This window comes from Pseudopodoces humilis, chromosome 1 (assembly GCF_049639895.1).
Source record: "Pseudopodoces humilis isolate 2021_Gansu_Grassland_sample_001 chromosome 1, ASM4963989v1, whole genome shotgun sequence".
Classification (NCBI taxonomy): Eukaryota; Metazoa; Chordata; class Aves; order Passeriformes; family Paridae; genus Pseudopodoces; species Pseudopodoces humilis.
This window is the reverse complement of record NC_142200.1, coordinates 59,296,503-59,316,178: the sequence shown is the minus strand read 5'-3', so window position 1 is coordinate 59,316,178 and position 19,676 is coordinate 59,296,503. Positions and strand designations below refer to the sequence as shown.

The 19,676-nt window shown below is 41.1% G+C and overlaps 1 protein-coding gene across 2 annotated transcripts in view; it reads right to left on the bottom strand.

Annotated features, from left to right (window-relative positions):
- Positions 1–19,676, bottom strand: part of CARMIL1 (capping protein regulator and myosin 1 linker 1) — a 192,895-nt gene that overhangs the window by 15,875 nt on the left and 157,344 nt on the right. For both annotated transcript variants that reach the window (XM_014257166.2, XM_014257158.2), the window contains exons 30-33: positions 8,387–8,453; positions 7,872–8,068; positions 3,506–3,612; positions 913–1,345 (exon numbers count right to left, since the gene is read on the bottom strand). In XM_014257166.2, coding sequence (XP_014112641.1) covers positions 913–1,345; positions 3,506–3,612; positions 7,872–8,068; positions 8,387–8,453 — 804 coding nt within the window. The remainder of the gene's footprint in view (positions 1–912; positions 1,346–3,505; positions 3,613–7,871; positions 8,069–8,386; positions 8,454–19,676) is intronic.

Below are 19,676 nucleotides of genomic sequence, written 5' to 3'. Positions count from 1 at the left end.
ACAGGCCACCACAGAATGCTTTGGAGAAATACAAGGATATTTCCCTCTGTACATCTGCAGACTGAAGCAGAGTTCCTGCCCAGGATCAGCACATCACAGAAGAGAAAATTACAGAGAGCAAAGGGAATCTGGACAGACAATCTGAAATAATTTTTTAACATGTTATTTTCTTTCACTGTTAGTATACAAAATATATAAATCAAAGGCATAAAAATAATTAGCTGTGATACAGAAGGACATAAAAATCAAAAAGTGCAACAAGAAAAGTACATGCCGAATATTGTAAACAGTGACTGGTATCCATATTTACTTCTCTGCATGGAATTTATAATTTAATATACAGCAGACCTCTCCATCTGTCTACATCATTTTCTGAAAGAGGAGAGTACAGCCAGCCACCACTGTAGTTAACTCTGCCACACACCTGAGGTACTGGTGTGCAAGGGGCACACAATAAGAAGCCTGTCCTAGTTTTACCTTTTCTGAAGCAATTCCAGTATGCACTGTGAACAAACCACACATCATATAGAATGGAGATACTGAGCTGGGCTTACTAGTTGGCCCCGAGTTATTCTGTGGTATGTGCAAACAATTACATGTCCTCTTCTGTGTTTGTGATGGTCTGACATCAAGTGCGAGGGCAGGCATCACGCCCTCCCCAAGGGCAGTGAAAGCACAGGCTTAAGGGTGCAACTCCTGCTCCACATGTCTGTGCCTTGGCCAGGCTGTTTGTGTTCAACAACCACAGCAGAGAGCAAAACCTCTTACAGGAGCACCACAATCCCTTTGGAAAGCAGGACTGATGTGTCAAGCCCCAGCCACCAACCCTTGCAGGCCCAACCCATCTCTCCTGAAGACACACAGTTTTTGCTTCTTTTTTTAACAACTCAAAAGAAATCAAATTGCCTTCACCTTTTGAGCAGAGGCTGCTCTCTTCTCCTGCTTGGCTTTCATTTCTGCGAGAAGTCCACTGCCCATCACTTGCACACCGTACCTCCGGCCTCCCTGGGGGCTTCCCTTGCTGTCACCCCTCTCAGCTTTTGCCACATCATCTGTCTGCACCTCCTCCAGTGAGTCTGGTGTCTTTAATTCCTCAGATCGCTCTGCACCACCGTTCTGCTCTGCAGGCTTTGCCTCCTTCTTGCTTGTGTCTAAAGCTGGACTTTTTGCAGCGACCTTGGGCGAGGAGGGCTCCTCTGCCACCGACACAGTCTGGGGGCGTTCAGATTTGGAGCCTCTCGATTTGATTAAGTTAAGGAAACCACTCTTCCTCGAGTCCCTTTTCTTCTTCTCATCACCTGCTTCACTGTGCTCGCTGCCATCTGAACTTTTAGTTGATGGTCTCCTAAAAAAAGACACAGACATTTCAAACTTTTCTCCACTCTCCTCCTCCCTTTTTTAAATAGCATTGAACAACTGCTTCCAGGCAAAGCTAATCTTTTGCATGACCCATATATTGCCCTGGGCCCAATCATTACCTGGTGTCTCCATATTAAAAACAAGGCAACTAGCGTTGATCATACTATCTTGGGGATTCCTGTGCTGCTTTGTGCAGTTGTTTCATCTGCACTGGGGGTCCAGCTGTTTCTAACACTGGACAGGTCTAACCAAGCTGTCTATGCATGTGTATATTGGGTTTGCATATCCAGGTTTTGGTAGCAGGGTGTCTACAGGAGTGCCTTCTGTGTAAGGAGTCCTGCTGAAGAGGAAGGAGGAGTGCCTTCTGTGTAAGGAGTCCTGCTGAAGAGGAAGGAGCAGCAGAGAATGTGTGATGAAGTGATGGCGGCTACAATTCCCTGTCCCTGTGTGCCACTGGGAAGGAGAAGGTAGAGAAAATCAGGAGTGAAGTTGAACTCTGGAAAGAGGGAGTGGTGGGGAGAGTTTTTTTTAAGATTTGGTTTATTTCTCATTATCATAGTCTGATTTAAATGGTAATGTATTAAATTTATTTTCCCCCAAGTTGGGTCTGTTTTCCCCACGACAGTAACTGGCAAGACATCTCTCCCTTCCCTTATCTCAATCCAAAAGCCTCTCATAATTTTTCTCCTCTGTCCAGCAGGAGGGGAGTGATAAAGCAGCTATGGTGGTCACAGGGTCAGCCCAACACAACATCTGATTTCATTCTGCTCTGTTTTCAGAGCACACTGCCTGTGGTTTGTACCTGCCCATTACTAAAAGGAGAACTGATCTAGGCACATGTTTAACACAGCTTTTGGGAGATCTTGTTCCTTAAGGTCCCTGTTTGAAATAGGAACTAGCTAGCACAGACACTTCCTCAGTAAAGAATACGGAGGTCACTTTTATAGTGCAGATGCTCATCCTTAAATAAAACAAACAAAAAAACCCCCACAAAACCCAAAAGAGCAAACAAGCAAAACCAATCCCTAAAGAACCCAACTGCCACTATGATTTTCTAGAGGCATCTTCTGAGCAGAGTACTCACACTTTAGGGCAAGGCTGAGCACATACACATTCACATAAAAGCATCCAAACTGGAAAGAGAACCACTGATGTTCCAAATAAAGATCCTCAGCAAAGAGCATGGCCAGGGAAGGGTAAACAGGGATGGGGCAAGTTCACAGGGACATCTGAAATGAGCAGCTGGCAGGCACCCAAGGGACGCACAGGAGAATGCATGCCTGGGAGCACCCTGAACTTAACCTGCTTAGGACATTTTTCAAAGCTACCATAATTTCATGCCTCCACACAGTATATCACACATGGTTTCATGTGCCACTATAGGTATCTATAACTCACAGTGACTTTAGAACATTTGCTTTTCCTGGCATAGCTATCTACCAGTGAACGCTTACTGTTTTGATGGATGACACATACAGCACAGAGTCATTCCAAATTGCCTGGAAAATCACCCTAGCTTTCTTATTTACTAATGAAAATACTCTGTGTTTGCACATACACAAACATGCATGAATTCAAGAACATCTACATGCATGGTTCTGTAAATATACAGCCAGCTCCAAAGCAACTGCATGAGTTCTATAACCCTTATATAAAGAAGGAGACATCTTTCAGATTAATATTTTGCTTAAACCTGGAATACTACAAATTGGTGAAACACATCTGTAACATATTTCAAAACCAGCATAAGTCTACTGTCATCTATGAAAACACTGTACCCAACAGCACTCCTCACTAGAGAGAAACACTCATGTGTACAACGAGCTCTGGGGAGACTCACAACCAATACGAAGATCTGCTTCAGCTCTAACAAGCTGAAGGGTAAAATGAAGTAAACTGAATTCTAAAAATACACACTAGTCATGAATGCATCCAACATGGGAGTAAAGCAATTTATTTCAAAGTAATCACTTTTAAGGGCAGGTAATTGAATTCACAGTATCTTGACTAAGGTATTTTCTGACTTTGACAACAGCAACCCTGGATATTTGGAACAGGAGTCAAACACAGCTTGAAAGTGTTGCTTGCCCAGTTATCAGGATGGCCTTTTTTTCTCAAATAACTTCTAAATAATTTTTTTACTTACTTTGAATCCATTTTTGTCACTTTCTTAGTGAAAAATTCATCCACACCTTCATCCACTCTCCCCATGAGGCCATTCTGATCCCCTTCTGGTGGTACTCCTGCAGACACCTGACAGAAGGTAAAACTCTGCTGTTATATAACAATCTAAGCATGTTTACTTCAGTGATAATAATTAAGAGTTAGGACATTATAAAGATTATGTGTGCCAACCAAAACTCAGTGCAGACAACAGAATCACCACTGGAATTCCCCCTTTAGCCAGGCCTGCTGATTCATTACGTCAAATGCAAAGTAACCCCAAACACCAGTGACAAACTGGATGCTGCAATGCATGAGACCAGGAATCAAATGCCTTGGGCTTAAGAGAATAGAGCACTAGGTCAGTCAGACAAGCAAAAAAAACCCAGAAAAAAATAAATCCTGATCAGAGTAAATCCTGAAGAGAAAGTATTCAACAGCCAGTTGTGCCATTACTTAAAGAAAAACCTATGTTTTGGATTTTGGACTTAAGAAATTTAGAAACAGTTCCAGCAGGCCAACAGAGCCTTTTATAATTCATTCAGTCTAGCACTTCCAAAAGCAGAGACTCTAAATACAGAAGCAGGTGTTCCACTTTTGGAACCAAACACAGACTTTTGCTTAATGTCTGAAAACAGCAAGCCTGCTCCACATCTTTGGTTTCAATGCCCACATTTTGAATATGGGTGACCTCAAGCATATAAACCAGGCTGGCTTTGATATACCTGCCAACCACAAAGGCCCTGTGAAGATTAGCTGGTGACTCTGCAGCCTCCTCAAGATGAAACAAGCAGTCTCCTGGGAGAAGTTCTCATGTGGACTAGCTCCTATATGTGGCTTTGATGTGGAAAAGCTCTGTTACCACTAAAGAGATTTCCTTCAATTTAAATGCCACAAGGAAGCCTTTTAGATGACTACAGAGGACTCCCCAACACCCAACCCAGTTGTATGCTGGGTAGTGCTAGGGACCAGGACACAGCATAACAGGGTTTGTAATTTGAAACAATTCAAATCAAGGAATCTTCTAGTTGCCACCACAACTTAAGAGTAATCCCAACTTTTCTTCTGATGTGGAATACAAATTCTTTTCTATGCTTCAATACTCTTAAAAGCTGCTATTAATATCAAACCTGGTCTCATTAAGTCAGGAAAATGGGCTTCATATGAACCAATGCTTTGACAGAGCCATGAAACTCTTTTTACTTTCCACCCCTGAACCCTGTCATTTTTGCTATCAAAGATAATAGTTAATATTTCATTGATACCTGCTGTGGCAATGTAATACTGATGTGAAAGGAGCCCACCTGGTAACAATCACTTTGTTGCCAGTCAAACTGGCAACAGATTATCTATAAAGAACAGTTCTATTTTAAATTGGCAAAATAATTTATCAGATTTATAATTCTGCCACCTTTGGTATGTTCTGTAGAGAACTCATTTAACTGGAACATCTGACACTAGGCAGGAGTGCACATGCCACCTCTTGGGTTGGTCTCAGTCACAAACCCCACCAAAACACAAAATAAAAGTGAATGACACATCATAACAGAAAAGAGAAACAACTTCATATTGATACTGGAGTCCTCCAGATAGTAGGGATAAATATGAAAGTATCAAAAGCAAGAGCACCTCCTGAAGGGGACCTAATTGCAGGAGCCAATGATCTAAAGCAAATGAGATGATCTACCTCATAAATAGAAAACAATTTGCATCTGAAACAGCAGAAAGTTCCCAAAACTTAATGAAAGTTGTACAGAAATATTGAGGGTCTAATAAGATCCTCAAGGCACAGTGTCGCTAAAGGACACAAAATGATCCACACGAATGCCTCTCAGTGTCAGAACAGGAAAGAAGCAGCTTTATTCTCTGACTCCAGTATTTATAGATTCTGGACAATGACCAGGGACTGGATAATTAAGTTACCACCTTCCCAAGCACACTGGTCATGTGAAATTGTCCATCAAAAGACGCTTCTTAGAAGGAATGTGATAAACAACTTATGTTCATTGAACTTTCATGGGGAAGTAACTAAAACTATGAAAACATCAGAAGGCTTTAGTTTTCAGGGTGACAGCACAGGACATTCTTACAGCTGTTTATTGTAACACTTTTTAGTGTTAACATTTACTGTAAGACTGAGCTCTGGTTTATTTTGTGTTTTACCCTCCTAACTCTAAAAAAAAATAAGTGTTAAGTCTTCATTTGTCCTTTTTATCTCTTTTTTGACTTAGTCTAAAAGTAAGCATGTTTCTTTGTTAAGGAAAAAACTGTCTTTGAAGCAGAAATAAGTAAGATGAATCACAATCATTAGAGATTCCTCTCTTTTGCTGTACTAAATCTTCACATATGAAGGAAGAATTAATGAGGTTAAGATGTCACAAAAATCTAAATGATAAACAACTTTTATCATTTTTCTTCAAAGTTAAAGCTACTTAGGAGTGGACGGTTTTGAGTTTTTCTTTTTTCCCCTCTCATTTTCCCCCTCTCTAAACACTCATTCCAGTAGAAACTCAGGCAAAACTATAAATCTTTCTTCTGCCTGCCCACCTAACTCAAGTTAAAAGTTTGTTTCTCTTTTTTCTCTATTTTCTCCTTTCTTTTCTTACATTTTTCAGCTTCTGAAGAACAAATCTGTTTTCCAGCAAAACCAGAAAAGTACAACTGTGACCATCTGAGACCCCTTGAATTACTAAATACAAATAATGGGAACAGCAAACAACTCAACAGAGCTGCTTTAAGCAGCAGAAAAGGTCAAGACTTTGCCTCTCACATTTCAAGTGCTTTCCCTAAGCACTGCTTTCTGTACTCTTTAAGTGGCAAAACCAGCAGCAAATCAACCCTGCAAGCAATGCCACAGTCCACTCATGACTCTGACCTCCAAAACTGGCTGTTAGTTTCCAGAAGCATCAAAACAAACATCTTAAGTCTTTCAAAAATTTGTTTGGACTCATTTTGAGGTCAGAACTAGTAAGGAACTAAATGGTTCATAAAAACAAGACAGGGACAAACGAGTTTAGCTTAAAAAAAGCTCCTTTCAATTTCTGCAACTAAATAAACTCTCAGTTTCCTGATTAATTCAATATGGATGAGCATTCCTACAACACTGCACTATCATGGGAAGTAAGACATCTCCTCTACAAAGAGTGACCTTTTTGTTTCTGTTAAAGCAGATAACATATACCCTAATTCCATGCCTGGTAGGGAAGCACTTGCCCCTCCCATGCCCCCACTCCTTCCACCTCCCTGTGCTGATGGCACAGGATGCACTGAGTTAGGAAGCAACTGGGAAAACATGTGTGTTCTGCAGCAATGGAACTGGGAGAAGTAAACACAGATGTGTTTTCACTACAGGGAGACAAATCCATTCTTTTGCTACCTCTAACTTTCCCAGTGAAGCACAAGGGAATGGAAAGTTGGCTTGAATATTCTCTTTGCCTTAATGTTTCTCCCTTTCCAAGTGGTACAAAACAGCGCTCCACTGCCTGATATCTTTCTCAGCATTAGGGAAATTTTCAAGGATCCTCTCAATTGGAAATCCTCAGGAAGCAGAAGAGGCCACAGGCACTTATTACGAGACAGCCTAACACAGAGAGGCAGCGGCTGCCCCTTGATAGGGCTACTTATCATATCAGCTGTGCTCTGTTGCTGTGAGATATCTCTAACTCCTCCAGATCTGTCCTTACATACCCTGAGGACACACCATCACAGAAATAAATCTTTGCTGATGCGGTGTGCCAAGGAAATGGAACTGTGGGAACTCCACGCACGTATATTGAGTTCACACCAATGCCTTTCGTGAACAGACAGTGCTCTTCTGTTTTGCCTTTCTAAGACAGGCTCCAGCATGAAAAGCAGATCTGTGACTATGCAGATTTGCTGGCCCAAACACCATCTTCAGTTTAGGAGCTGTGGGAAGCTGGGTGTCACAGAGCAGCTCCTCTGAGAGCTGATAGAAAGAAGAATTCATGCCAAGTTACCACATCTTAACGCAGGCAGAAAAAAGGATTAAGACTTAACAAACCCTTGAAATACAATTGAAAAGTCTCATGATATTCTGTGCATTTCCTGTGAAAGCTCCAAGCACCTCCAGAAACTGCTTCCATGAAAAAAAGAACAAAAGCAAAATAAGAAAGGATAAAACATATCCTGGATTTAGGCTGTGTCAAAAAAGACAAAAAGCTTGTAATAAGGATAGCACACTGAAAGACATGAATACTAGAAGAAAAATTAAGTAGTTGCTTATGGCTTTTACACCTTCAACCATTGTCCTCATTACACTGCAAGACTCGACTCAAGGCAAAAAGCAATCAACACACAGCATTGCCAGCAATGTTTAAATGTAGACTTACTGCTGCTTGACTGGGCTGCTGCTTTTTATTCCTTTTGGGCCTTAATTTTGTAAAGTGTTCCAGTTTCCTTCCTTCTTCTGATGGCAGCTCTGAAATGAATCCAGAAGTTCGTTTGTCTGGCCTGCTGGAAGGAAATGGTGGGTCTTCTATATGGATAGGTACTTCTTCCAGTGCTTTATCTAGATCAAATTCCATTTCTAAGAGAAATCAAAACTTTCTAATTAGATTTAACATGATACTTAGAACAAAAGACAATGCCATTCTTCTTTTTGGTGGCAAATAATTATAAGCACATTCAGGGAACTTAGCTACAACATCTTTGTGAGCAGACGGAGCACTGCGAGCAACTATTTACTATCAAACACATTAGCAGAGTCCCAAAACAAAGCAGCCACTGTGGGCCACGAATGCAATCCAGAGGGAGGGAGAATCACCTGTGCTTTTCAATCAAGAACCATCTAGAACCACCTCAGGCAAGCAAAGATACAAAATGGTTTTAAGGAATTCTCACTTACCAAAAGCTCGGGACACTGGCCGGAGCATTCTACTGTGTATGCTTTTCCTTTTTGATTTAGGAGTCATCTATCAACACAAAACAAAACAAAAATTACTTTAGTGAACAAAAGAAATGACAACAAAATAGTTTTTCAAGCTTATGAATCCTTTAAAGATCTGATTTGATTTAGCACCAGAAGGGAATGTTTTTTACCCTCCCTCCCTCATACATTCAGAACTTCTTCTAAATCTAGATTTTGTTCAAATGACTTTGAACAGAACCAGGGAGATAATTAATTTTTCCCACTAAAAGTGCAGGCTGCACACAGGATGGTTATTGAAATTGTCCAAGCATTAACTCTTTGATCCCCAGTTGTAAAACAAGGAACTATTAAAATCTCACCTCTGCAGAGATCATGAGTGACTCATATAAGACTTAATTACTTTGTCCAACATTGCACAGTTAATGACAATACCAGGAATAGTCTATCCCTTGTTCTGGCTTTTATTTTTGATACAAAATACACTTCCTCAGTTCATTTGTTAGTGGCATGTTACTGGGAATCTATGCTTCTGGACATCACCACACAGCTCACCAAACTTCCCTAGGAAAATGAGCCTTGGAGAATACAGCCCTTCTTCAAAAAACAAAAACATCATGTCAGTGTTGGCCATATCTGTAGCAAATGCATGACTTCCCTGGACTTTAGACACATTGAGAAGAGGTGGAAAGTTAAGTGATATTAGCTTTCCAATCTTCGCATTCCCAAAAAAAGGAGTACGTTTCCTTAAGAGTGCAAATACCCAGACACAGCACTCGAGTTTGTTCTTTTTCGAAGAAAGTTATCTTTCTTGTCTTGACTGAAGCCTTCTGAAAGTTTGCACAGCGAGAAAGAGAGTTTTGCTACAGCAAATGGATGCATCACCTATTCCAAACCTCTTAACATAGCTCAGCATTGTCAGACTTTTTGCTTAAAAGTTGACCCAAAGGTTTTCTCAAAAGTTAATTTAAAATCACTAAACTTCTATAAAGATGGGCTCCTTTTGTGGTAGAGTTGTACGTGCTGGCTTTAGTGATACCCATATACTTCCATTAACTTGCTAGTCTTGTAGCCTAGTGACTTCAAATGTAGTGGCTTCAAATTCTGCAGTGTCAGTCAGCAAGCTGTTATGGATTGCCACTCATTAACAGAATTGTTAATAAGGTTTAGTAGTATCAATTTTATATCAGCCAGAAAAGACATAGTTGGCATTAACATTTCAGACAAGTCATGAACTGTTTAAGGCAAACATTTGTTAGTTTTTATGTATGAAAAGTTCAGTGCACAGACTTGCATGTGCTGAATTCATATTCTCAAAGCAGTCACAAGGATCATTACACCACTACTCACATGCTCAAGGCTATGACAGGTTTGACATGACAGCTATTACCCATGCTCTCAAGACCAGAAAAGGATTTGAAGACTACAGAGTGGGCAGTGATAGCACTTGCTGGGCAACAGAGCTCTGGTTTTATTGACATGTACATTGTTGGGAAAAAAAGATACCTCCAGCTATTGCAGGTTTCCACTTCCACATTTGGCAACCATCAGTAAATGACACAATAGTTTCTAGATCAGCCAGAAGTAGCTTGCCACCTGAGCAGACTTACTCTGACACTAATGAGCAGGCAAAGCGTTGCTGCATCAAAAGGTCAGACACTACTTTCAGAGTTACCAATAAATTAAATGCAACTGATTTGATGGCAAATGGCTGGGGAGGTGCTGAATTTTTTCAGCCAAAACTGCAGTGGACTGTGCAAGAGGTAGACAGCTGGGCAGCCTTGGAACTGCACTCCTCAACAGCTGTCCATCCATCCCCCAAACCTGAAACAACACCTCACATAAGAAAGAGTTGAAGCAGCTCTTGCATTTGGGGGATAGCAGATCAGTAGTCCTGGTTTCATTTCCAGACATAACCCATTTCTCTTGTTAAGATATATTCACATGCATTTTGGTCTGTTTCCTGATTTTTTTTTGGGTGGTGTGACTGGAAGTTCCACTTAGCATAAACAGCAACTCCTGTGCTAAAGAAGATCAGAACGGAGGACAGCAAACACGGCTGATGAAGACCTCTGTCACTCAGCAGCTGCACAGCCACAGCCAGTGCACTGAGGGGATGAACACAGACAAGCTGAGAGCTGCCTCGGCCCAGGGCAACAATGCAAAACAGCACAGGGCAAGTTTTGAGGTTCCTGTGCAAGGACTGGAATGCTTCAAATACTTCTCCAACAGCCGGGAACGGAATGATTTCATTTTCCTTCCCAGACAAGAAAATGCCCCCAGATGGCCCCGCAGAGCTTGTGCTGACGACCATAAGCCAGTCTTTGCTATAACTTACTGTCAGCTTGGCATGATCCATCAGCAGCTCGGTTGCTGGGGATAAAGGCAGAGGGATAGAGATGCTTCCCATTTGCTTTAACAGCATGACTAACAGCCCCACACACACTTTTATTTGAAAACCTTCTGTTTTCTAGCCTGTTTAGGAAGTGCACAGATGAAAGGCTTCTTGCCAAGTGAACTTTCTAGATCGCATACAAAGCAAAATGGGTCAAACCATTAATTTAAATAGGCCAGTGTGCTCTTTTACAAAATATTAGGCTTAATCTCTGCTTAACATCTCAGCCACTACACAGTCTGCTACAGCAGCAGTGCACATGTCATTGCTAGAGGAGATATCTCAACTCCCCAGCCTGAGCCCCATTTCCTATATTTCATGGAAGCAGTTCAGCTTTGGCAGAAGTACATTTTCTGCCTCTCACCACCTCTGGCCCCACAAGCACAACGTGGCTCTCCGGCCTTACGCTTCCCTTGTGGCCTTTACAGAGGAATAGCTGTTAGTATTACCTCCTCTCACACATATCTTCCACAGACTTTCCATTCTAGCACACCACCTCCTTGTTTTGCCTACTTTTCCATGAGCACATTGTAGGCTGCTTGGCAGAACAGAAACAAATATTAACTGCATCTCTGAAATTTGAGAGGACCTCTTGTAAGACTGCATGCACCTATGCCACTGAGATCTCGGGAGATGGCTCCATGAATGTACCCTTCTGCAGTGGATGTGAGCCAGCAAATCTCTACCACACTTCCAATAAAGGGCTTATTTACACACAGTCACGTGGCCTTGCTAACTTCAAACTCCCAGGATCTCTTCCCATGATCACTTTCCCAGATTCCTCCCTTCTGACTGCCTTCCTCACAAAACTATCTGAGCTCTCTAGAGTTTTCTCTCCAATTTCTGGAGAAATTGTATTACCAGCTGTGGAAGAACACTAGTACCTTGGGAATTAAAAACAACAACTGAAATTGTGTTCTAATTTTTGAATTGCTAGCAAACAATGTACTTTTAGAAACAGTATCTCAGATACTCTTCCTGTTTATACAAATAATTGAAATTATCAGTGCTGAAGGATATGCTTAGTTCCGTGGGTTTTCTCCTCCTACTTCAAAGTAATTGATATTCAATCCTATTAGATACAAAGATGCTCTGTGACTCTCCTGTCACTTCCCTTTCAAATTATTTCAAGCAAACTAATGAACAACTTGCCGCTCCCTCTTGAAAATTATCTCCCCAACCAGTCTCCCTTCAACATATGGGCTTTCAGCTCTGAGAAGATGTTATGGACTATTCCTTCATTAATCTGTATGATTCTTGAATATAAAACCAAATCAACAGATTTTCCTTCTGAGCAGTAGTATTTGTGTTTATACCTCCAACATCAGCACTCTGCTTTGGCTTGGTCTCAAAACCAAGAGGTCCTTTAAATTCATTCAGCTACTTTAGCTGAATCTTTTTGTAAATCCAAACTCATTCCTGAACCACTGCCTATTTCATTTGTTGGTGCAGATGGATGGCACTACAGTCTCCCAGGAGACTCTCAAGGTAGTACAGAGGCAAATGGAGCACAAAAACATAAACAAATAGGCCAGAAACAGCAGAGCTAAAAAAATACTTACACTTGTACAGCAGAGAGTCTCCATGCAGCAAAAAAGAAAGAAAAAAGAATATGAATGGGGAAGACAAAGCAATAGCAGTTCTCAGGAAAGGAGGCAAAACCAGGAATCACCAAAATAAAGAAAACTAAAGCCAAAACACTTGGAAGTCTTAGCAGGAAAGGTGACATGCAAGAATGAGGTAAAAATCCCTTGTATTTGGAAGTGCTACTATACATTTTGTATTTCCAGAGGATAACCAGAGAAGTATGTGATCTCTCGTTTGATCTATATTGGGACAAATTAAGTTTTTCTGACATTTGTTTCCAACATACAGCACTCGCCAATGGTGCCAACCTGTCACCTGCTGTCCCAACGTACTGTGCTCCTCCATTCTGCTGGCACCAGTAGCAAGAAAAAAAAGTAAGTCTATTACTTCCTAGTCTGAAGGAAGATTCTGAATTAAAAATTGCCAGTTTGTTGTGGTGTGCAAGCAAGCAAGGAAAATAAAACAAAGCTTCTCTTGAAGGAATGAAAAAGGATGGAAATCTGTTCTCTTGCAGTTTAAATAAACCTAAACTCAAGCAACAGTATTTCTCCTTTCCATAAGGAGGCTTACAGGCACAGACTTTCAAGCACTTTTGGCACATGAGAAAGATGCTGTTTCATGACTAAAGCACAACCTTTTCTCTTCCCTTCAAAATTATAAGCAAAAAAAGGAAGCAGCACAGCCATCACAGGAAACGAAGCAACACCAAATGCCCTATCCCATCTCTTCTATGGCTCATGACCAACTGTGCTCCTCCCAAATGTAGGGTTAGAAAAAGCAACTATTAGAAGTGTGGTTTTATTTTCAGGTTGAATGGGAACTGCTGCTATAACAACACTGCAGGTGTTAGCAGGATGTGGCAGAAGCAGTCACGGTCTGGATTAAACATCTTGTCAAGAAAGTGCTGCATGTTCTTCCACACAGCTCCTCTCCCTTATTTTCCTGCTGCCCTCAGGGTCAGTTCTTCATTTGTTGGGGTTCTGCCTCAAGGTTTTGGGGTTTTTTTTTGTCTTTATTTTCTTTTACCACCAGAAACTTTGGCTTTATGCAAGAGTTCTCAGCTAGCAGTGATTCATTCAGGCAAACCACCTCATCTTCGTATGCTATCCATGCACACATATACTCTTACTCAATTTCTCAGTCAGAATCTATGTTCTCTCTTCTCTTACCCATCTTCTACACTACCAATCACTACATCTGCTCTGAGATTGCCAGAGAGACTGCAGAATCCATTGACAAACATCTCTAAAACTGAAACAATCTTAAAAAAAAGCGCTCCTGCACACTTCAAAAAATAAATCTGCAACACTGATTCACTTTCAGACAGCATTCGTGGCAGTACTCCAGCATTTTCTGTGTATTTAATGCATAGGCAGGAGAGTTATTTGTAATATACATGCAGCTGGAAATGTGATTAGAACCAAAGTGTAAAGTAACACACAAAAATGGAAGCAATCCCAGGATCTGAGCGACTTTACAGTCTATGGTCCTGATCCAACAAGGGCTTATGGAAACTCCTACCTTCCATATTTCAGTGATCTCTCGACTGCTGAGGCATTTTAAAGGTGCTAAACACCTTGAGGGTGGGGAGTAAGGATGGAGAAAGAGGCACACCAGCAGGCAACAGGTTAGATAAGGAAGCACTATTAAGCAAAGCAAAGACCAAGGGACATGCCTGAAGCCACCAAGGAATCTGGCTGCTCTCCAGGAAACCCAATGCCACTCCTCAGACCCCTGAAGTGCTACAGACCATGAGGCCTCTCACCCTTTCCCCCTCTGTTTGCTCTCAGCATAACTACAACATGAAGTGGTTTGCCTCCCAGTGTATACCATCCCTGCAGATGAAATACCAACCCACAAACAAAAATCCCAAGAAAATTAAACCCAAACAAAATCAGAAAGTGCATCAGGGAATTCTAACAATGTGCCAATGAGGTTTGAGATGTCATATAACTATTTCAAAGGAATTTTACAGAACCTATTTATCCAGTGCTATACCATTTCAGCTGTATGCATTTTGTGGGGTATGCCTTTTTAAGAAAGAGGCATAAGAAAACAGGGCATTTTATCACCAGTCCTGTTGTTTTCTTTTGCTGTAAGGAATTCTGACCTGTAAAGCTGCCACAACACCAGTTTAGTCAATCAGTTCAGTTTCCCACACTTCTTTTAGTCTCCTAACTACCTCTGACAGTGTTGCACATCAGTGATCCCTTTAAAAAAAAAAAAAAAAAAAAAAAAAAAAAAAAAAAAAGACAAAAATTTCAGGCATACTTTATAAAGCAGAACAGCATATTGACCAATTCTGGTTTCTGCACATGAAATCTTTGGGCATGCATGTATCTCACCATCTGTATAGAAAACCTCAGAAAGTTGCTGTTGCTTACTTCAACTACAGAAGATTTTATGACGTGATTTCCAGGGTGGAACCTCCCACATTGCTTTCGAAAATCAGTGACGCACTTCCCACTAGCAGTGACAGTAACCTGAGCCACTGTCCTTAGAATCTGCCCCTCTGTGCCATTGTCCTTGGAACATTAAATGCAATGCTAAAATACATGACAGCTAGTGGAGTGTTTTTCAGTAGACAGGAGAGCAAAGCCCCTTACAGTCCCTTAAAGCATAAAGGGGTTATGCTTTTTCATATCAGCAGAGAGCTAGTCCTTACCTTCATATTTCAGAGCTCTGTACTCTATATGAAAATACGACAGACAGACAGACAGAGAGAGTAAATAGTGTAAATAAATATGGCATACAAATAATCTGTATGTGAATTTCAGGAGTATGTTTATTTCCTTATGTCCTTGAAAAGCTGGATTTCTAGAAGGAGCTATGTGGTTCAGTATTAACTCAATTAGTCTCATATAAACCACCCTGCCCTTTAGAATTACTTTAAACAGAAACGTTTTCTGAAAGAAATGGAGTAACACTGCAGCAAGATAAGCTCAGTAGATTTGCCCTTGAGCTTGTTATATTTTACTAGCCAAGAAACTTCTGCTTTTTTGCTTGCTGAGATGTGGTGCATGTACTCTGATATTTCATCAAACATTTCAGTATTTTCTTCTAATTAATAATTCTGCCCTTGCATCTTTCAAGTCATGTAAAATTCTTGCTAATAAACATTCCTGCATAAAAGCAACTAAAGCTTTCACTATGAAGAGTGAAAAATCAGACAGAAGAATTAAACTAAGTGGTTCCTAAAACTATTAAATCAAATGTTTAATTCCATGCTCTGAATTACTATCCTGCAAGGAATTCGTGCCTGCAATTATCACCTGCAAAAAAAAAAGCAATTCTCCATAGCATCAGTTCTGCTTTCTATTTGCTCATAAAGACATTAACATCTTTTACAGTACCTGAGCTTCAAGATGACCTAAGAGGATGGTTCCAACTACAGTACTTTTGCTTTTATAGTTATTTTAGTTAAAAACTAAGTGCAGAACAGAGAGCTGCTGCGGGTTAGCTAGCACAAACTGTATCTTTAACTGTATCACCACAACCTGCTTGCTTGTCATTGTTTATTATCCTCAGCTGGCAAATGCTGGCCCAAAAATTACTTTGTTTATGACCTAATCTTCCATACAGTAAGAATAAAAAGCTCTGAAACTTGGCAAACATGCAGGGGTGGACAGCTGTTCAAGATAGCTTTAGGCAATTCTTTAATAGCTACCATACGTATCAGGTGCCTTGGGCAAGAACGTCATTAAAGCAACTCAATGTACTCCTGAATGGGTGTTCATGGCAGGAACTTGGAACTGGTGAATCTTTCAAGGTCTCTTCCAACCTAAACCATTTGATGACTTCATGAAAAGAACTGTTGTACCTGCCCACCCTAGAACTTCCTAGGACTGAGAACCATTTGATGACTTCATGAAAAGAACTGTTGTACCTGCCCACCCTAGAACTTCCTAGGACTGAGAACCAACACAACTTCTGCATCTCTCCTTCTGTCTGAAAACCTGAATGAACAGCTACCAAAAGGATAAGCAGTCATCCAGACAAAAAACAACCAGTCATCTTTCCACCCTTGTCAGACCCACTGTGGGCAGATGATGCACTGCTTGTGGTGGTATTTGATAGGGGAAATGCTACAGGGAGACTTATCACAGTTGAGTTTACCCTGGAGAGGCAAGTGGACTATGCTGAGAATTGTGATGGGAAGTTTTACTCTTGAAAACCCAGGCATACTTGAGCTGTTATTTTCTCATAGAAAAATATTGTTTCAGACATCTGTCCAGCATGTGCAATAAATCTTTATACCCCTTGGACACTTTAAAATATACTTTATGAACTAAAACATTAAAATAAACCTCTCAACTTCCAGCATTTTAAGTCCTGTCTATACTATATCAAGATATCTTCCTATTGAAGAGGAAAGATCTTGACAGGCAACTAGCAAATATTCTAAGACCCTGTATGAGAAACTGAAATACCTGAGTATTTGAGTTTCTTCTCTAAAACAAACTGATAGAAAATGTCAATCATTATTTACCCAAGAGAGGATGACAAAACTCTGACCTATGCAGTAATGACACTAAAGTCTGACACATGATTTAAGTAATGCTGCTTGGTCAGACAGTCATGGGGCAGCACATGAGCCTAGGACAGACAGAAACACCATGAAAGGGTTGGAAGATGCCCACCCTGAAAATCAGGGCTGCTCACCCATAAGCATGGAATTAAGTGCTGATTGTATGGAGACAAATTCCTCAGAGTATGTAAATACCATGCTATTGGAAATGATTCACAGCTAAACTATACCAGATAAAATGAGGTTCTGATCAGCTTTGAGCGAAACCAGCCTGACTTTTCTTTCACTTCTCTCTTATCTCTTGTTTTTTTTCCTTTTAGTTTTCTTTAATATCTGCATACTTGAAGATACTTTCACCTGTTTAAGTGCCTTTGGTTTCAGATTAGTATTCCAATCCTGCCACTATTGACCTCAAAAATTCACAGTAACTTGATCTAACATGAGATACAATCTCACTGCAGAGATACATCCACCACTTTGTAATGAGGCCTTAGCTGACCTGAATGACATCCAAAGAAAGTATGTTTACCTCTAAGTTCTCCTCTAGTCTAACAGAAAGATGTTTTGAAAGGAAGCCTGATAGATTTATGAATAAGGCTGTGTGATCCAGTTGTCAATGATAGCAGTGATGACACTTGATGACTCGGAAGCTGTCTTCTAGCTTTTTGGCAGTATGTATGTTTGATTTTTATTTATTTATTAGCTCTTATTCTGGTAACCCAGCTCATCCTAACCTACTTGTCCTTGACAAAATAGAGCAAAGTAACTGTACTCTGTAACTGCCTGCTCTAACACAGACTTCATCTCTCCTCTTCCTGGGAGGAACTATTCTTTATCCCTGCAATGTGAAGTATCAGTTTTGCTGAGCAAAAAATGGCAAGCCTAATGTTCTTCTGGGTGAAGTGAGAAGCATGAAGCACTCTTAGTGAGACAGACTCACGCTTGTGCTATTTTCAGTAGGCTCTCCAGATTTCAGAATAAACAAGATTTCCCCAGACAACACAGATTAAGTACCTCATGCCAAATTGTTCATCTGAGATGCTGGAAGAATCAAAAAGCAGCAGGAAGGACCATACAACCTACACAGAAAATTCCTCAACCATTTGAGAAGGTCAGGTTGCCAGATACGAATTGAATTGCGACACATCGTGGCTGCAGAGATGTGTGCAACAGAAATAGCATTATCACAGGTTATTCTCATGCTGCTTGCTGTTGTGCCTCTGCCAAAGGCTTCAGAGCAGAGATTTTGGCAAGAACTACTCCAAAGGACCTCCTGCTGATCTACCAGAGAAATAACAAGAAGATTCTTATAAGCAGAGGCTGTGGGAAGATGTTTCTGTATCTGATTATGCTGAACGCCAACTGACTCCATGGGTCTGCTGGCAAAAGGGATCCCATGAGTGCCCCCTGACCCCACTGTGGGAAAGGGCTTTGCTTTCATAACCTGTTAACTCTACCTGAAGCAGGTAGGTGAGTTCTTGAGTGATTCAGCTGCTGGCAAGCAAACACAGCTAGGGACAGCCACCTCTCCACCAACTGGTGGATGGGTGTCCATCAGCAGGCTGTGACAGCCTGTGACAGCTAGCTGGTGCCTGCTGAGATGCCTGTGCTGGCAGCCTGGGCATTCCAATTCTTGCCAATAGAATGGCAAATGGTTGGATTGAACAGCCAGGGCTGGCACTAGCCACAGACTGCACACCTGCATGTTCAAGACCTTTCTGTCCACCACAGACAAACTTCTTAGCAGCAACTCCCTCTTAAAATCCCTGCTGGGAAGTTCAGCTCTCAGGACCAGTGTATTTCAGCGAGTGGTTTGTAACTGAACTCTCCTTTCAATGTGGCCTTTTCATGATACATGAAATAAAGCAATGGAAACTCAGTATCAAAGGATGTAACTGCCTTGTTTTTTGCAGCAGGGAACAAGTTAATTTTCTTCCTAGTATGTGGTACAGTGCTGCGTTTTGGATTTAGCATGAGAATAGTGTTGGTAACACGCTGGTGTTTTTAAACATTACTGAGCAGTGCTTACACTAAATCAAGGACTTTTCAGCTTCTCATACAGCCCTGCCAGCAAGGAGAGTGCGGGTGCAAAAGAAATTGTGAGGGGGTGCAGCCAGGAGAGCCGAGTTCAGCTGACAAAAGGCACATTCTACACCATATGGCATCATGCTCAGCTTATAAAGCTGGGGGTAATTGGCCAGGGGCTGGTGGCTGCTCCTCGGGGACTGGCTGGGCATCAGTCAGCAGCATGATACAACTGCAACATGCATCACTTGTTTTGTACATTTTTTCATCATTATTATTAAATCCCCTTCCTTTTCTGCTCTATTAAACTGTTGTGTTTTTTTCCTCAAACCACGAGTTTTACTTTTTTTCTGATTCTCTCAGGCATCCCACTGTGGGGGAGTGAGAGTGGTGTTCAGCTGCCTGCCAGATTAAATCACAACAACTACATTCCCTCCTCTCCACCCCCAACACAAATCTGGGTCTGCCAATATTACAGAAAGACAAGTGCCTGGTACAGGTGTCACCACCCAAACAGAACACCCAGCAGCTGCATTCCACAGTTCTTCCTATAACCTAAGCAGAAAACAATCTCCAAATTTATACTACTTTTTTTTTTTCATTAAACAAGCATGCAGTGCTGTTATGCAGCTTACCACATTCTTCATTCACTTCATATTGTGCCAGTAATGTACCCTAGATTATGAGAAACAGCTTTGAACTCTTAAGAAATGTCAGCTGGTTTAAGAAAAACA